This window comes from Thalassophryne amazonica, chromosome 12 (assembly GCF_902500255.1).
Source record: "Thalassophryne amazonica chromosome 12, fThaAma1.1, whole genome shotgun sequence".
NCBI lineage: Eukaryota > Metazoa > Chordata > Actinopteri > Batrachoidiformes > Batrachoididae > Thalassophryne > Thalassophryne amazonica.
In genome coordinates, this window is record NC_047114.1 from 65288171 (window position 1) to 65301544 (window position 13374).

Consider the following 13374-nt stretch of genomic DNA (forward strand, 5'->3'; position numbering starts at 1 on the left):
AGCATACCTCCAATTCTCCAGGCTAGTCTCGACCTGCTCTCTGCTCTCACTATACTGTAGAATGTCATCTGCAAACATGATAGTCCATGGAGACTGATCACATCCGCCAAGCTGTCCATCACCAATACAATCAAGAAAGGGTTCAGAGCTGATCCTTGATGTAGTCCCGCCTCCACCCTGAATGCATCTACGATGATGTATCATCAGTCCTATTGTAAATTTCACAGCTGTCACACTGTCCTTGTACATATTGTGCACTGCCCTCACATATTTCTCTGCCACTCCAGATGTTCTCATATACCACAAATCTTCTCTAGGCACTCTGTCATAAGCTTTCTCGAAATCTGCAAACACACAATGTAACTCCTTCTGGACTTCTCCATATTTATCCATCAGCACTCTCTGTCTCGGCATGAAACCACATTGTTGGTCACAAATCTTCATCTCTCTTCTCAGCCTAGTTTTCCCAATTGCCCCGTAACTTCTCTGTCTGATCAACTTTACGACTCTGTAGTTGCTGCAGCTCTGTATTTTACCCTTAAAAAAGTATCACTACACTTCTCCACTCCTCAGGCATCCTCTCACTTTCCAAAATTTTATTAAGTAATCAAAAACTCCACTGCCATCTCTCCGAAACATCTCCATGCCTTCACTGGTATGCCATTTGGGACTTCTTCTCTTCTCTCCATCCTCTTCATAGCATCATCATTTCCTCCTTACTAATCTGTCACACTTTGATTCACTCTACACCATCTAACCTTCCCTACTTCTCATTTTAGATGTTGATGTTGAAATATTCCCTCCACCTCCTCAATATACAGTAATGTCTTCACTTGTCAGCACATTTTGATGTGCATTCTTTACCATTCCAATCTGCTGCACATCCTTTCCAGCTCAGTTCCTTGGCCAATTGGTACAAGCCCCGTTCTCCTTCCTTCGCCTTTAACTTCATGTCCAGCTCACTATACACATTTTCCTTGGCTTTTGCCAGCTCTCTCTCTCTCTCTCTCTCTCTCCACCTTACATCACATCTCCTTATATGTATAAGATACATCATCTCATCTTTACAAATAGCTTCTGGGTGTCTGTGCATGTTGTTACATAAAAAACAACTTTGACCCAAGTCTTGTTTTGTAGCCTCAAGACCGGGACTATAAAGGCATACATCGCAACTCCACTGGGTCAGTGTTTGGTCCATCAAATGATGAGCTCTCTCCACCTTCTGCCTCAGAGCTCATGCCTGTAGTTACATGTGCAGAAGGCAACAACTTGGACGAGGCACTGAGGGAGATCTCCAGAGAAATTTCCTCAGAGTTTTCCTGTGCAAAAGACACAGACCCTTGTACCAGCCCAGGTCAGACAACCATCACCAGAGCCAACAGTGTGTACACCATTGCATAGTGTGCCACAGTGATTAATGGTTAACAGAATTTTTTCTACTCTAGGTGTAGAGATGAACTGGTCCAGTGATGTGAGGAAAAGAATTGAGGAGAGCTCATATATTCAGGATCAGTATATTCTCACCCGCTGCTCCCTCAGCAGCGAGCAAAGTCTGCAAACACACCCCCATTTACACATACACACCTCATCCATCTCTGAGTCTGTGGGCAGGTCGTTTCTTTCTGAACCACACTCTGGTTCCCTGATGGAAACAGGTTCGCTACCCCAAGATCTTGAGAAAATGTCCCCTCCAGAACAGCAAACATCCCTGTCCCGCTGGGCAGATTCAGTGTGGCAAGAAAACCTCTTCGTTGAAACCCCTAACAATGGAGCCAAACAGGTAACAACAAAGGGCACTCAAGAGAACATATCTCCACCGAGCTACAAAATGTCACCTCTTGCAATGTAAAATAACAATTTTGCCAAAGAGTGTAAAGCTGTTTTCACATTAACCCAGGTCAGGTCAGGGAGTTTGTGCTGGTGCAGTACGTCACCACACCATATGTTGGGTCCCACAACCATCCACACAGACTATCTCAACCTCTCAAAAGTATTTATCTCTGTGCTGCAGCTAGATTTAATATGGACATCTCTTTGGCCTTTTCTCCTGCTGAGATCCTCAACACCCAGGCGCCTGTGCGTTGTTGCATCATGCCTGGAGAAGTATCATATGCAAAAAGAATGTCATAGCTGATCTTCCCTCATTATGTGATACTCATCATTGGAGTCTCCGTGAGTAAGCGTTCATTTGACAGTCATTCCAGCTGTACCCACAGATTCTCCAAAGCCATCCAGTTGTCACCTTAGGTCACTGGATAGTATCCAAATAAGCATCAGGACCCAGAAGACTTAGACTTTTGCTCTTCTGCAAAGGTATTGGTGTTACTCCAGTAAAACGTGTTGCAGCATGTACACAGTCAGGACAAGTCAAGTCTGGGGGCACTGGTACAGTGCTTTGCTGCATTCACGCAGTGTCGTGGGTGTGAGGAAGCACTGTACCAGTGCACAGGGTTGGGTAGGATTACTTTGAAATGTAATTCAAAAGCAATCAAATTACAAGTAATCCAAATGTATGTACATACATACATGTAATCCACATGTATTCTTTCAAAGTAATCCTACCCAACCTTGCCAGTGCATGACCACAGACTTGACTGTGAATACGACACTTTGCAACATCCTTGCACAGAAAAATGTGACCAGTGCCACAAAGGTTCACCGCACCAAAAGGTCAAATTTGTTTAACTACACTGTGCACCACATTAACCTTTCTACTCACAACCAATGACTTCTGGGAAGAAAAAAGTTCCATTGGAAGGGTTCAGATGCAAAACCCAGTATCTTCAAAACCACTAATTTTTTTGTGTTGAGACCAACATGAACTTGGCTGTCTATGTAAGTTTCAATGTGCAAAATATTAAAGAATTTGAACATATTTCATTTTCATTTATGGAAATACTGTATGTGCATTCTCTAATGTGTTTTCCGAATTTTTCTGAAAAAAAAAAAAAAAATTATACCATGCTTTAGACCTGAACCTCTCATTTATGCATGCAGATGGAATGCAGACACAACATCGTCTTGCTCCATGACTATCTCTACTGCATGGCATCAAAAACTGTTTTGAAAGTATGAATCATGACCCAGGCAGCCAATCTGCTCCTGGTACGTTTGATCCCATCAGATTTCAGAAGCTGCCCAGTCTAGGTCCTGATTAGTACTTGCCTGGAAGACTGCTTTAGAAGACCAGGAGCTGTGTGTTTCTCTGGATAGAACTGGAATTGCATCAGGAAGAGCCTCCGGCGCACAACTTGTCCCAAATCCTGATGCAGCTCTGTATCGGGATCTTTTTTATATTGTGGCGACCCTATACAGAGGCACCATGGTGGCCAAGTGGTCAGTGCACTTGCTTCAGGAACAGGAGGTTCCCAGTTCAAGACCTCCTGCACCAATTCCCAATGTAATATAGAATTGTGTCATTGAAGGCATCCGGTGTAAAAATTGTGCCAAATCAACATGCAGATACATATCAGATCTGCTGTGGTGAGAAGAGGAAAGAACTTAGTATACATTATGACTTGATGTTTTTTGTCCCAGGTTAAGTGAAAGCAGTTCAACCCTGAAAGCATATTCCAACAACCCATAAGTCATATTCACAGGTAACTCTGTCTGTCAACAGAAGCCAATAGCTCCTTTTTCTCTCTGATAAAAAACCAGAATGTGCACGTGGATGGAAGTGGGGAGTCTTGTAGGAGAGAAAAAGCTTTGGCACGTTCAACCATGGCAGCACGCAGCTTCTCGTCCCCTCAGGGTGAACTGGAGATGCACCGCCTCAGGAGAGCTCTGGAGAGGGTGTCCTTTGACCAAACACTGGGAGGAAGGCTGGACGAAAGTGACGGGGAGACAAAACCTCCATCAAGAGGGAAGTCTTGCAGAAGCCTCACAGACTCCAGTAAGCAGTTAATGTTGACCATCTTTTCCTATATTATTTCATTGCATTCTGGACTTCACTCCATCACTCCCACCTTTAGATGGACTGTTGTTTCCTGCCTCTCCGTTGGACTGGGACAGCTTCACAGACCCGGAGTACCTCTTCGCTGCTGCTCCTCCAGAGGATCCCCCACCAGGTCAGTGCCGTTCCCACATCCATGGCCTGCTGAGCGGCAGGCCTGTTTCCTGGGAAGTCACTGTAGACCTGGGGCACCTCTGGACCAGTGGGGACCAGGGGACAACAGGAACCGAGTGGTGTGAAGAAGAAAAACCATGGGTGGAGATTATTCACCAACTGACTGCCCGTTCTGTCATAAGAGACTTTGAGAAAATGTCAGAGAAAGACAATGATAATGGACATGGTGAGACTTACTGAGCTCAAAAACATATATGTCTACCATGTACAGCTTACTGATGAAGGCTTCTGTGTTTGATGGTCTCTTAGGCTCGACTAAACGATACCGTATGAAGGCAATCCAGACCAGTAAGCACTGCAACATCATCTGCATGTACACAACTTTCATTACGACGGACAGCAACTCCAGAAAAAGCTCAAAAGACAGCAGGAGAGCGCAAAACACAGGTGTGGTACCAAACCATGACATACAGCAACAGAACAGTGATTTGTCAAAAACACAAGGCTCAGATTCCATGACTAAATCCACCCAATTAATTAAATTATTTAAAAAAATAAACGTAGTTCATTTTAATTTGTCTGTGGGTGATTCCATTGATTTTATGTCTCAGGAGCTGCTGGTGGTACAACCGCAGCTTTGATGTCAAATGTTTTTGTAAGGTACAAGTTTCTATGATTGGTGTCCATGATGGCCAGTGTCCAGTCTAGTCAGGTCTGGGAGCATGTGCTGCTGCATCCACCACCATACGGAAGTGCCCTGGATTCCTGATTGGCAACTACTCAGACAGACCACTGGTCCATTCCCACCTTCTAAAAGAAGTCACCTATCTGCCCCAGACAACGACCTCATGATTCTATTTGATCTAATTAAAAATTCTTCACAAATGTCTCAGTGTACATTTTATATAGTTTTATGGATCATTTTTGGTCAATAACCTTTACTTTGAACAGTTTAATAAACACTGATGTCATATAAAATGGGGTTCATTTACATTAATTTCTGACTGAACATATTTTAAAGAATGTAGTTAACATTCATTGGTAGTAATAATTCTAACTAGGACTGATGGTATGGGTCAGAATTTGGCATAAACAGCAAGAAACAACAGATTTAGCCTGCCTTGTAATCGTGATTCAGGTTGGTGGTGGAATGGTGTGGCAACTGTGTGATCATATCGTGGCAACATGGGCACAATATTGTTGAATCTGTGCCACGATGAATTAAGCAGTTCTGAAGGCTAAACAGGTCCAACCTGGTACTAGCAAGATGACGTAGTGGTGGTTTTGTATATAGGGAATGTTTTGATGCCAGTAATTGTTGGAAAAATGTGGTTGGTGAGATGTTTGTGATGTTGTGGGTCATGCACAATCAGAATAATTAAAAATGGAATTTCCTGTGTTCCTGCTGTCTGTCTATGTGTATATGTGTGTGTCTGCCTGCAGGTGTGAATTTTTGCAACAGACGGAGTTTGCAGACAGGCAGCTGCAGACCCAAGACCGTTTCTGTCAGTCAAGTCAAACACACCACTCGAGCCGGTGAAGACATGGCCGAAACACGGAACTCTGCAGGTAGACAACTTACTACTCATGTCTGTTGTGAAGGGAGCTTTGGATCTCCAACAATCTTTGTACCTCATAGACAGAGATGACACTCCTGCCTCCCCTTGCAGCCTTGCATCTTGGGACGCCAGTAAGTAATGCTGTCTGTCCACAGGTTAGTATAGATGTTTGTCTAGAAAGGTGCTTTACAAACCGGAGATCTGTGAGCAAGCTCGCAGTCACTCTGCCATACTCACTGTTTGCATGTATTACGTATTGGTGGCAGTGAATCTTTTGAGATGAAATAACTGAATAAGCAAACTGGTCAAGAAACCAACAGGTCTGTTTATACATGTGTGACAGAGTGATGTACCTTGTGGTGTGACTCAAGACTTCTAACTCATGGGACGAATACTCTACCAGGTCGGCCAAAGGGGAATCTCTTCAAACCAAGCTACTCAGAATATATTTTCAATGTGGATTTCACCTTGCTACTTACCTGCCCAACACTTTTTGACCTTGTCCCGAGGTCACAGGTGCCCCTAAGAACCTTTGTCTGTGACTATGTGGTCAAATTCCACATCCTGTCAACAAAACCCATTTGTAGCCAAGTGCTACATCTTGGTGGGTTCTGGTCAGATGTAAACACCAGACTTCTAGGTCACAAGACCACTGTTCCACCAGGTCAACCATAGGAGAATCCCCACCAGCCAAGCTACTGGAACATATATTCATTCAATCTGGATTTTACCTGGCTACGCATGTGACAACTATAATGTCAAAAAAAAAAAAAGATAAACAAAAGTCCAAGTATTTCTTCTTGAAGATGTCAGACCAGAATTGTGTTCATTCATGCATATCTTCACATAGGGATAGACTGACTGTTTGCCTGGGGGTTGCCATCCAGGACCCAAGGTGGTCCAGTGGCATGGTAGATGTGGTGAAGTGAGGCTCCAGCACATGTTCCCAGACTTGTTACTTTATCACTGGGTGCATCCATTGTGTGAAGTTTATTCAACTCCATAATCCAGTTTAGGAGTTGCACTTAAAGCGTCAGTGTCATGGCGGATTAATGAAACACTAAAGTCCATTTATCTCTCCATGATGATGTTGGACCTTACTTCTTTTCCTTCATGCAGATCTTTGCACAATGTGCTACCACTGCGTGAAGTTTCATTTAAATTCATAAACCGGTTTAGGGGAGTTGTGTATTCAAATCTCATAGGCAGATGGATGGACAGACAGGCAAATTCCCACTGGAAGCTTTCGAACAAGAGATAAACCAAAACTGCTCTGTTGCAAAGAAGTAATTTAATGTCAGTGAGAAAACATTTTATTATTGTATTAATGAAGCAATACTGCATCTTACTGTATTCTGCTCTAACATAGGGGGCAGTGCATATTCTGCAACATTCCCTTCAATTTCGGACTCCACACATACCCAATCACAGCGATCGATAGAGAGCAAGTCATTGGAGAGCTTCTTTGGCTCCAGGTGAGAGTGACACAAGGCCTACACATTCATTGGCCTTGGAAAAAAAAAAAAACCAAAAAACATAGGCATGTACCTTTTAAAATGCAGTGAGTGAGTGAATAGACAGTCAAATCCCATCTCTCCAGTTCCTCAAAAATAAATCTTATCTTGAAACTCATTGGTTTAAAAAGGCATATAATGAAGACAAACTTTTGCTTTTGATGCAACAGATCAATTGAAAACCTGCTGGATTGTGTGGATTGTGTAAGCCTGACCGATGATGGATTAGGAGCAGGTGTGGTTGTCAGTGAGAACATTCCATTTCTATACAGAAATACACTAAATCAGAGAACTCTTACTTGATTGTTTTGCAGCAGTTACGTTCTAAAACTAAAATAACATGGTCACTCCTCCACACAACCACCAGAAAGGATTCTGTATGAATTTACTACCGAAAGGACAGAGAGAGTAACAGTGGTTATATTCTGAAACATGTAACGCGTCCACAACCCCACAGAAAGGATTTTGTATGAATATACAGTAGTGTTCAGAATAATAGTAGTGCTATGTGACTAAAAAGATTAATCCAGGTTTTGAGTATATTTCTTATTGTTACATGGGAAACAAGGTACAAGTAGATTCAGTAGATTCTCACAAATCCAACAAGACCAAGCATTCATGATATGCACACTCTTAAGGCTATGAAACTGGGCTATTAGTGTAAAAAAAAGTAGAAAAGGGGGTGTTCACAATAACAGTACGAGGGTAGGCTGAAAAGTCCTAAGGCTCACCAAGAAGGAGAAATGCAATTTCAATAAAACTTGGCATGCATTAAGTTCAACTCTTCTGATGACTAACTGTGTTATTTTCTTCCAGGTTGTGAGATAGTTTGTGGTTCATAGCCAAGTTTGAAGTTCATGGTAGAAGGAAACGGCAAAAATGGACAAAATCTGGCATCGCGGTGTGATTAAGTACCTGCATAAGAAGGGGTTAAAGCCCAAGGACATTCATGCGGATATGGTTGCTACATTAGGGGATGAAGCTCCCTCCATATCTACATTGCAGAAGTGGGCAGCTGAATTTAAGAGGGGCAGAGAGAGCCTTGAAGACGACCCAAGGTCTGGGCGGCCTGCAACAGCCACAACCCAGAAAAACATTGACCTTGTTCATGAAATGGTGATGGACGACAGACGATCGACGATTAATCAGCTAGCGGATGCTGTGGGAATATCCCTTGAGAGAATTGAACACATTCTGCATGAAGAACATGGAATGTCAAAGGTGTCAGCTCGGTGGGTGCCACGTCTTCTGACGCCTGATCAGAAACGCACCAGGCTAGTCATGTCGAAGGCAAATTTGGTGCAATTTGAAGAGGATCCAGCCAATTACATGGAACGTTTTCTTACCCAGGATGAGTGTTGGGTTCACCACTTTGAACCACAAACAAAAAAACAATCAATGCAGTGGAAACACCCAAGGTCACCACCTCCAAAGAAGGCCAAGGTCATTTCATCTGCGGGGAAGGCCATGGTTTCAGTTTTCTGGGATGCCAAGGGCATTGTGTTCGTGGACTATCTTGAAAAGGGACAAACCATAAATGGACAGTACTATTCTAACCTACTGAGACAGTTACGCGAGGCTATCAAAAAGACGCAACCAGGAAAGCTGAGGAAAGGGGTGCTGTTCCATCAAGACAATGCCCCAGCTCACAAGTTAACAGTGGCCATGGCCACTATCCACGAGTGTGGATTTGAACTGGTAGATCACCCACAATACTCCCCTGACTTGGCACCCTCGGACTTTCGTCTGTTCCCAAACCTGAAAAAAAACTTGGCTGGGAAGCACTATCAGAGCAATGATGAGGTGATGGCTGCCATTGAGGACTATTTTGACTCTCAAGATGAAAGCTTCTATGCCAAGGGAATCGAAGCACTCAAGCACCGCTGGAAGAAGTGTGTGGAGTTACAGGGAGACTATGTAGAAAAATAACCCTGAATTTGTTCAATTCAACAACTGCATCATAGTCAGCCTTAGAACTTTTCAGCCTACCCTCGTAGTGTGGCATTCAGTCAGTGAGTTCGTCAATTTTGTGGAACAAAAAGGTGTGAATCAGGTGTCCCCTATTTAAGGATGAAACCAGCACCTGTTGAACATGCTTTTCTCTTTGAAAGCCAGAGGAAAATGGGACGTTCAAGACAGGAGAGGGGAAAACTTATACGCAGGTGTAAAAAATTATAGGCTGTTCATCTACAATGATCTCCAATCCTTTAAAATGGACAAAAAATCCAGAGACACATGGAAGAAAATGGAAAACAACCATCACAATGGATAGAAGAATAACCAGAATGGCAAAGGCTCACCCACTGATCAGCTCCAGGATGATCAAAGACAGTCTGGAGTTACCTGTAAGTGCGGTGACAGTTAGAAGACGCCTGTGTGAAGCTAATTTATTTGCAACAATCCCCCGCAAAGTCCCTGTTAAATAAAAGACGTGCAGAAGAGGTTACAATTTTCCAAAGAACACATCAACTGGCATAAAGAGAAATGGAGGAATATTTTGTGGACTGATGAGAGTAAAATTGTTTTTTTTGGGTCCAAGGGCCGCAGACAGTTTGTGAGATGACCCCCAAACTCTGAATTCAAGCCACAGTTCACAGTGAAGACAGTAAAGCATGGTGGTGCAAGCATCATGATATGGGCATGCTTCTCCTACTATGGTGTTGGGCCTATATATCGCACACCAGGTATCATGGATCAGTTTGGATATGTCAAAATACTTGAAGAGGTCATGTTGCCTTATGCTGAAGAGGACATGCCCTTGAAATGGGTGTTTCAACAAGACAATGACTCCAAGCACCCTAGTAAACAAGCAAAATCTTGGTTCCAAACCAACAAAATTAATGCCTCACAGATGTGAAGAAATCATGAAAAACTGTGGTTATACAACTAAATACTAGTTTAGTGATTCACAGGATTGTTTTAAAAAAAGCAGTTTGAACATAATAGTTTTGAGTTTGTACCATCAACAGCAGATGCTACTATTATTGTGAACACCCCCTTTTCTCCTTTTTTTTTTTTACTAATAGCCCAATTTCATAGCCTTAAGAGTGTGCATATCATGAATGCTTGGTCTTGTTGGATTTGTGAGAACCTACTGAATCTACTGGTACCTTGTTTCCAATGTAACCATAAGAAATATACTCAAAACCTGGATTAAACCTGGATTCTGAACACTACTGTAGCTGAAACCGATTTCTTCCATTTCCAGCTCTTTCAAAGTAATACCTGGTTTTGAAGTTACATGTAGCTTGAAATTACCCTGCCAGTTTCTTTCATTTCCAAAGTCCAGGTCAGGTGGCCACCAGATTGGTTGCCAGCGTGTCCAACAAGGCAAAATCATAAAGCCAAAGCAGAAAATGTAAAGCTGGAGTGGGGATTAATTTATGTCAGTCAAAGACACATGCTAGTTAAGCGTATTGGCGTATTCAAGACATCGTGCTCAATTCATTTCAAGTTGCGTGTGTCAACGTGCAGACTGCCAAACCATTTAATGAGCAGTTTATATACATTCAGCCTTGAATTCCTTTCAAGTTCCTTTTTGTGTGGAAACTGCCATTTCAATAGCAAAGGCTAGATTTAATGAAGTCTGTACATTTGGGGGGCCTCATGAATGGGTCTCACAAAACATCTCTGGTTCCTGGTCTGGACAACAACAAAACTAATACCTCTGGCTTCAGGTTCCCACTGGGCAGACTTAGGTCCTCGATTTCATCAGGAAAACAGATTCCTCTCAAAGCTCACTGTCTGTCTGCAGAGAATGACAAACAACCTGAGAGGGAGCCTCCAGATTACCTGCCACTGGTAAGACGCTTACAAATTAAAAAATGCACATATGACCATGCGAACGCACTGATTCATCTACATCTATTTGGTGTCTCCCCAGGTGTGTCTGCAGCTGGCGTCAGGAGCATTTCTACTAACAGAGGTCTATTCCGACTGTGTCCAGATCCCTCTGGACCGCCTGAAGAGGACCTCACCCTACAGCCTCCACCGTCGCAGCCTCAGCCTTCCCTACCGCTGCATATCTCCCAGTGCTCCCGCCATATCCTCTCTTTCCAAGACTGCGAGTGTTCCCCCCAGCCATCACGTGACCTTTTCTCCTTCCACCTCTTCCTTCACAAAACCGACTCTGCCTCCTTTCCACCATGCTCCAGATGACACCCCTCTGATGCTGGAACCAAGGCTTCAACGCAGGCATCTGCTGTCCGAGGGAGACACCGCGACCTTGCCGCCTGACCTTCCAAGCTCAGAGGAGGGATCTCTGGAGCTTCCCATTGGGAACTCTCAGAGCCACGGCCAGGCAGACAGCGGCCGCGGCTCGGAGACAGATATGTGTGAAGGCTCTCCTGTCGACATTGTGGCTGCTGACCTTCAGGGCGGCAGCCAGCTGGCTCAGGAGGACTTGGAGGGATCGAGCTGGGCAACAGCTGTGGCTCTTGCTTGGCTTGAGCATCGCTGTGCTGGCTACTTTATGGAGTGGGAGCTGGTGGCAGCAAAAGCGGATTTCTGGCTGCGCTGTCAGGAGCTGCCAGAAGGAGTGGACCTAGCAGGGCTGAAGGGAGCCGCCAGACAGCTGTTTCTGTTGCTGCGTCACTGGGATGAGAACATCAAGCTCAACATGCTGTGTTACAACCCCAATAATATGTGAGACAATCACCTCTGAGGAAACTGAGCCAATTCAATAAGAGCCTTAGTGACTTAAAACTCGTGACAATGACTCCAAAGAAGCAAGAGGGTCAACTAACAGCATAACCCAGTCCCAGATTATTTCTACATCAATCATTACTGGTTTAACAATTTATATTCAGGTACCTCAAATATTAATTTGACCTAAAGTGACCTTTTATAACAAATATAATTTATGCAATCACAAGAATGCCTTTTAACAGGTGGCTCACCTTCGGTTTGTTATTTTAGCTAACTGTTAATAAACTATTTCTAATAAACTATTTCTTTTTCGAAATTATAGTCATAATCAGCTGCTCTCACACTAGAATGACTTTATTATAACTGGCAAGGATTATTGCCTTTTAGATTTTGAGAGTTTGTTGGAAATATTGATTATAGTTGGAGAGCTGATGGAACTTAAGGATTGATCTGAATGCAGATTCAGCTGTTTATTATTGTAGTGTTAAACACAGTGACCAAAGACGTTTTGATGCTTTTTGAAGGTATGCGCTTGTTGAGGTAATAGCTTTGAAATTTGTCAGGCTGCTTCCAATTCTTTCTGCAAAAGTAATAAATATATGGACACTAAGACAAAGGTTGTATTGTGTAACTAAATTTAGCATGTGTGTGTATGGGGGGGGGGGGTGACGATGACGACATATCCCACTGCTGATTCAGTCAAATGCAAAATTTTAATTATGTGCAGATAAGTGTATTGACCTCCTAATAATACAGGATCAACTGACGTGGATATTGTACACATCTGTACAAAGCAAACACAGGAAAGCGTTTTTGTTGTGGACAAACTACTGATGCCAGTCGAAACCCGCAAATGTATGGCAGCTAGTCAATTAATTTAATGTTTTTGGTGCCATGTTCAAATTCCGTTGCATAACTATGACATTCTTTAACATAGTAGTCTCTTAAAATGAAGTACAAAACTAGAAATGTATGAGAAATCTCCAAAATGATACTGCCTGCTACTTGTATTATGTATCAGTGGCAGTTAATCTGTCAAATTTCACAAAACTGACAAAGTTGAGTTTCAACCGAAATCCAAGCATTTTCACGTAGCTTTATTTTTGTCACATAGCTCATTTTAATGACGATAACATATTTATGGGGGGGGGGGGGGGGGGGTTCCATAGTGAATATTTTCTTTCCCTTCTTGTGCCATTCTTATGTACAAGATTTTGAGAATACTTGCGACCTGACGCACTTGCTTGATGTGCATTCCTAGGGTGTACATGCTAACATCCCTAAGATGTCTTGTAAATCACTTCAGAGGTGTTATCTGGTTTCAAAAATTAGATTTCAAAATGTTTATTTCAAGCTAAGTTTTCCAAAATATGAGGAACAGATTTATACAGAAATATGCTGTTTCAGAGTGTTTTCCGCCATCTTGGTTTATCTTCTTGATGTGAACAGTTAGCTGGCATCAGGCTGCCTTGCTTTACTTTGATTGGCAGTCGCAGTGTACTTCCCAGCAATCCCCTGTGCAGATTGGGGGAAGCCCCTCACATTATCTGACGTCGCTAGCAAATGTAGGTCATGGCATCTGAGCACT

General features: G+C 43.0%; 1 protein-coding gene across 3 annotated transcripts in view; it reads left to right on the forward strand.

Annotated features, from left to right (window-relative positions):
* vwa5b2 (von Willebrand factor A domain containing 5B2) overlaps positions 1 to 12098 on the forward strand; it is a 37503-nt gene extending 25405 nt beyond the window's left edge. For 2 of the 3 annotated variants that reach the window (XM_034184118.1, XM_034184119.1), the window contains exons 13-22: positions 1138 to 1354; positions 1446 to 1780; positions 3658 to 3892; positions 3972 to 4292; positions 4376 to 4513; positions 5510 to 5635; positions 5706 to 5756; positions 6995 to 7100; positions 10817 to 10940; positions 11023 to 12098. In XM_034184118.1, the coding sequence (XP_034040009.1) occupies positions 1138 to 1354; positions 1446 to 1780; positions 3658 to 3892; positions 3972 to 4292; positions 4376 to 4513; positions 5510 to 5635; positions 5706 to 5756; positions 6995 to 7100; positions 10817 to 10940; positions 11023 to 11787 (2418 nt within the window). In that variant the 3' untranslated portion in view covers positions 11788 to 12098. The remainder of the gene's footprint in view (positions 1 to 1137; positions 1355 to 1445; positions 1781 to 3657; positions 3893 to 3971; positions 4293 to 4375; positions 4514 to 5509; positions 5636 to 5705; positions 5757 to 6994; positions 7101 to 10816; positions 10941 to 11022) is intronic. The other variant, XM_034184120.1, reaches the window with a different exon arrangement.
* The last annotated feature ends 1276 nt before the right edge of the window (positions 12099 to 13374 follow it).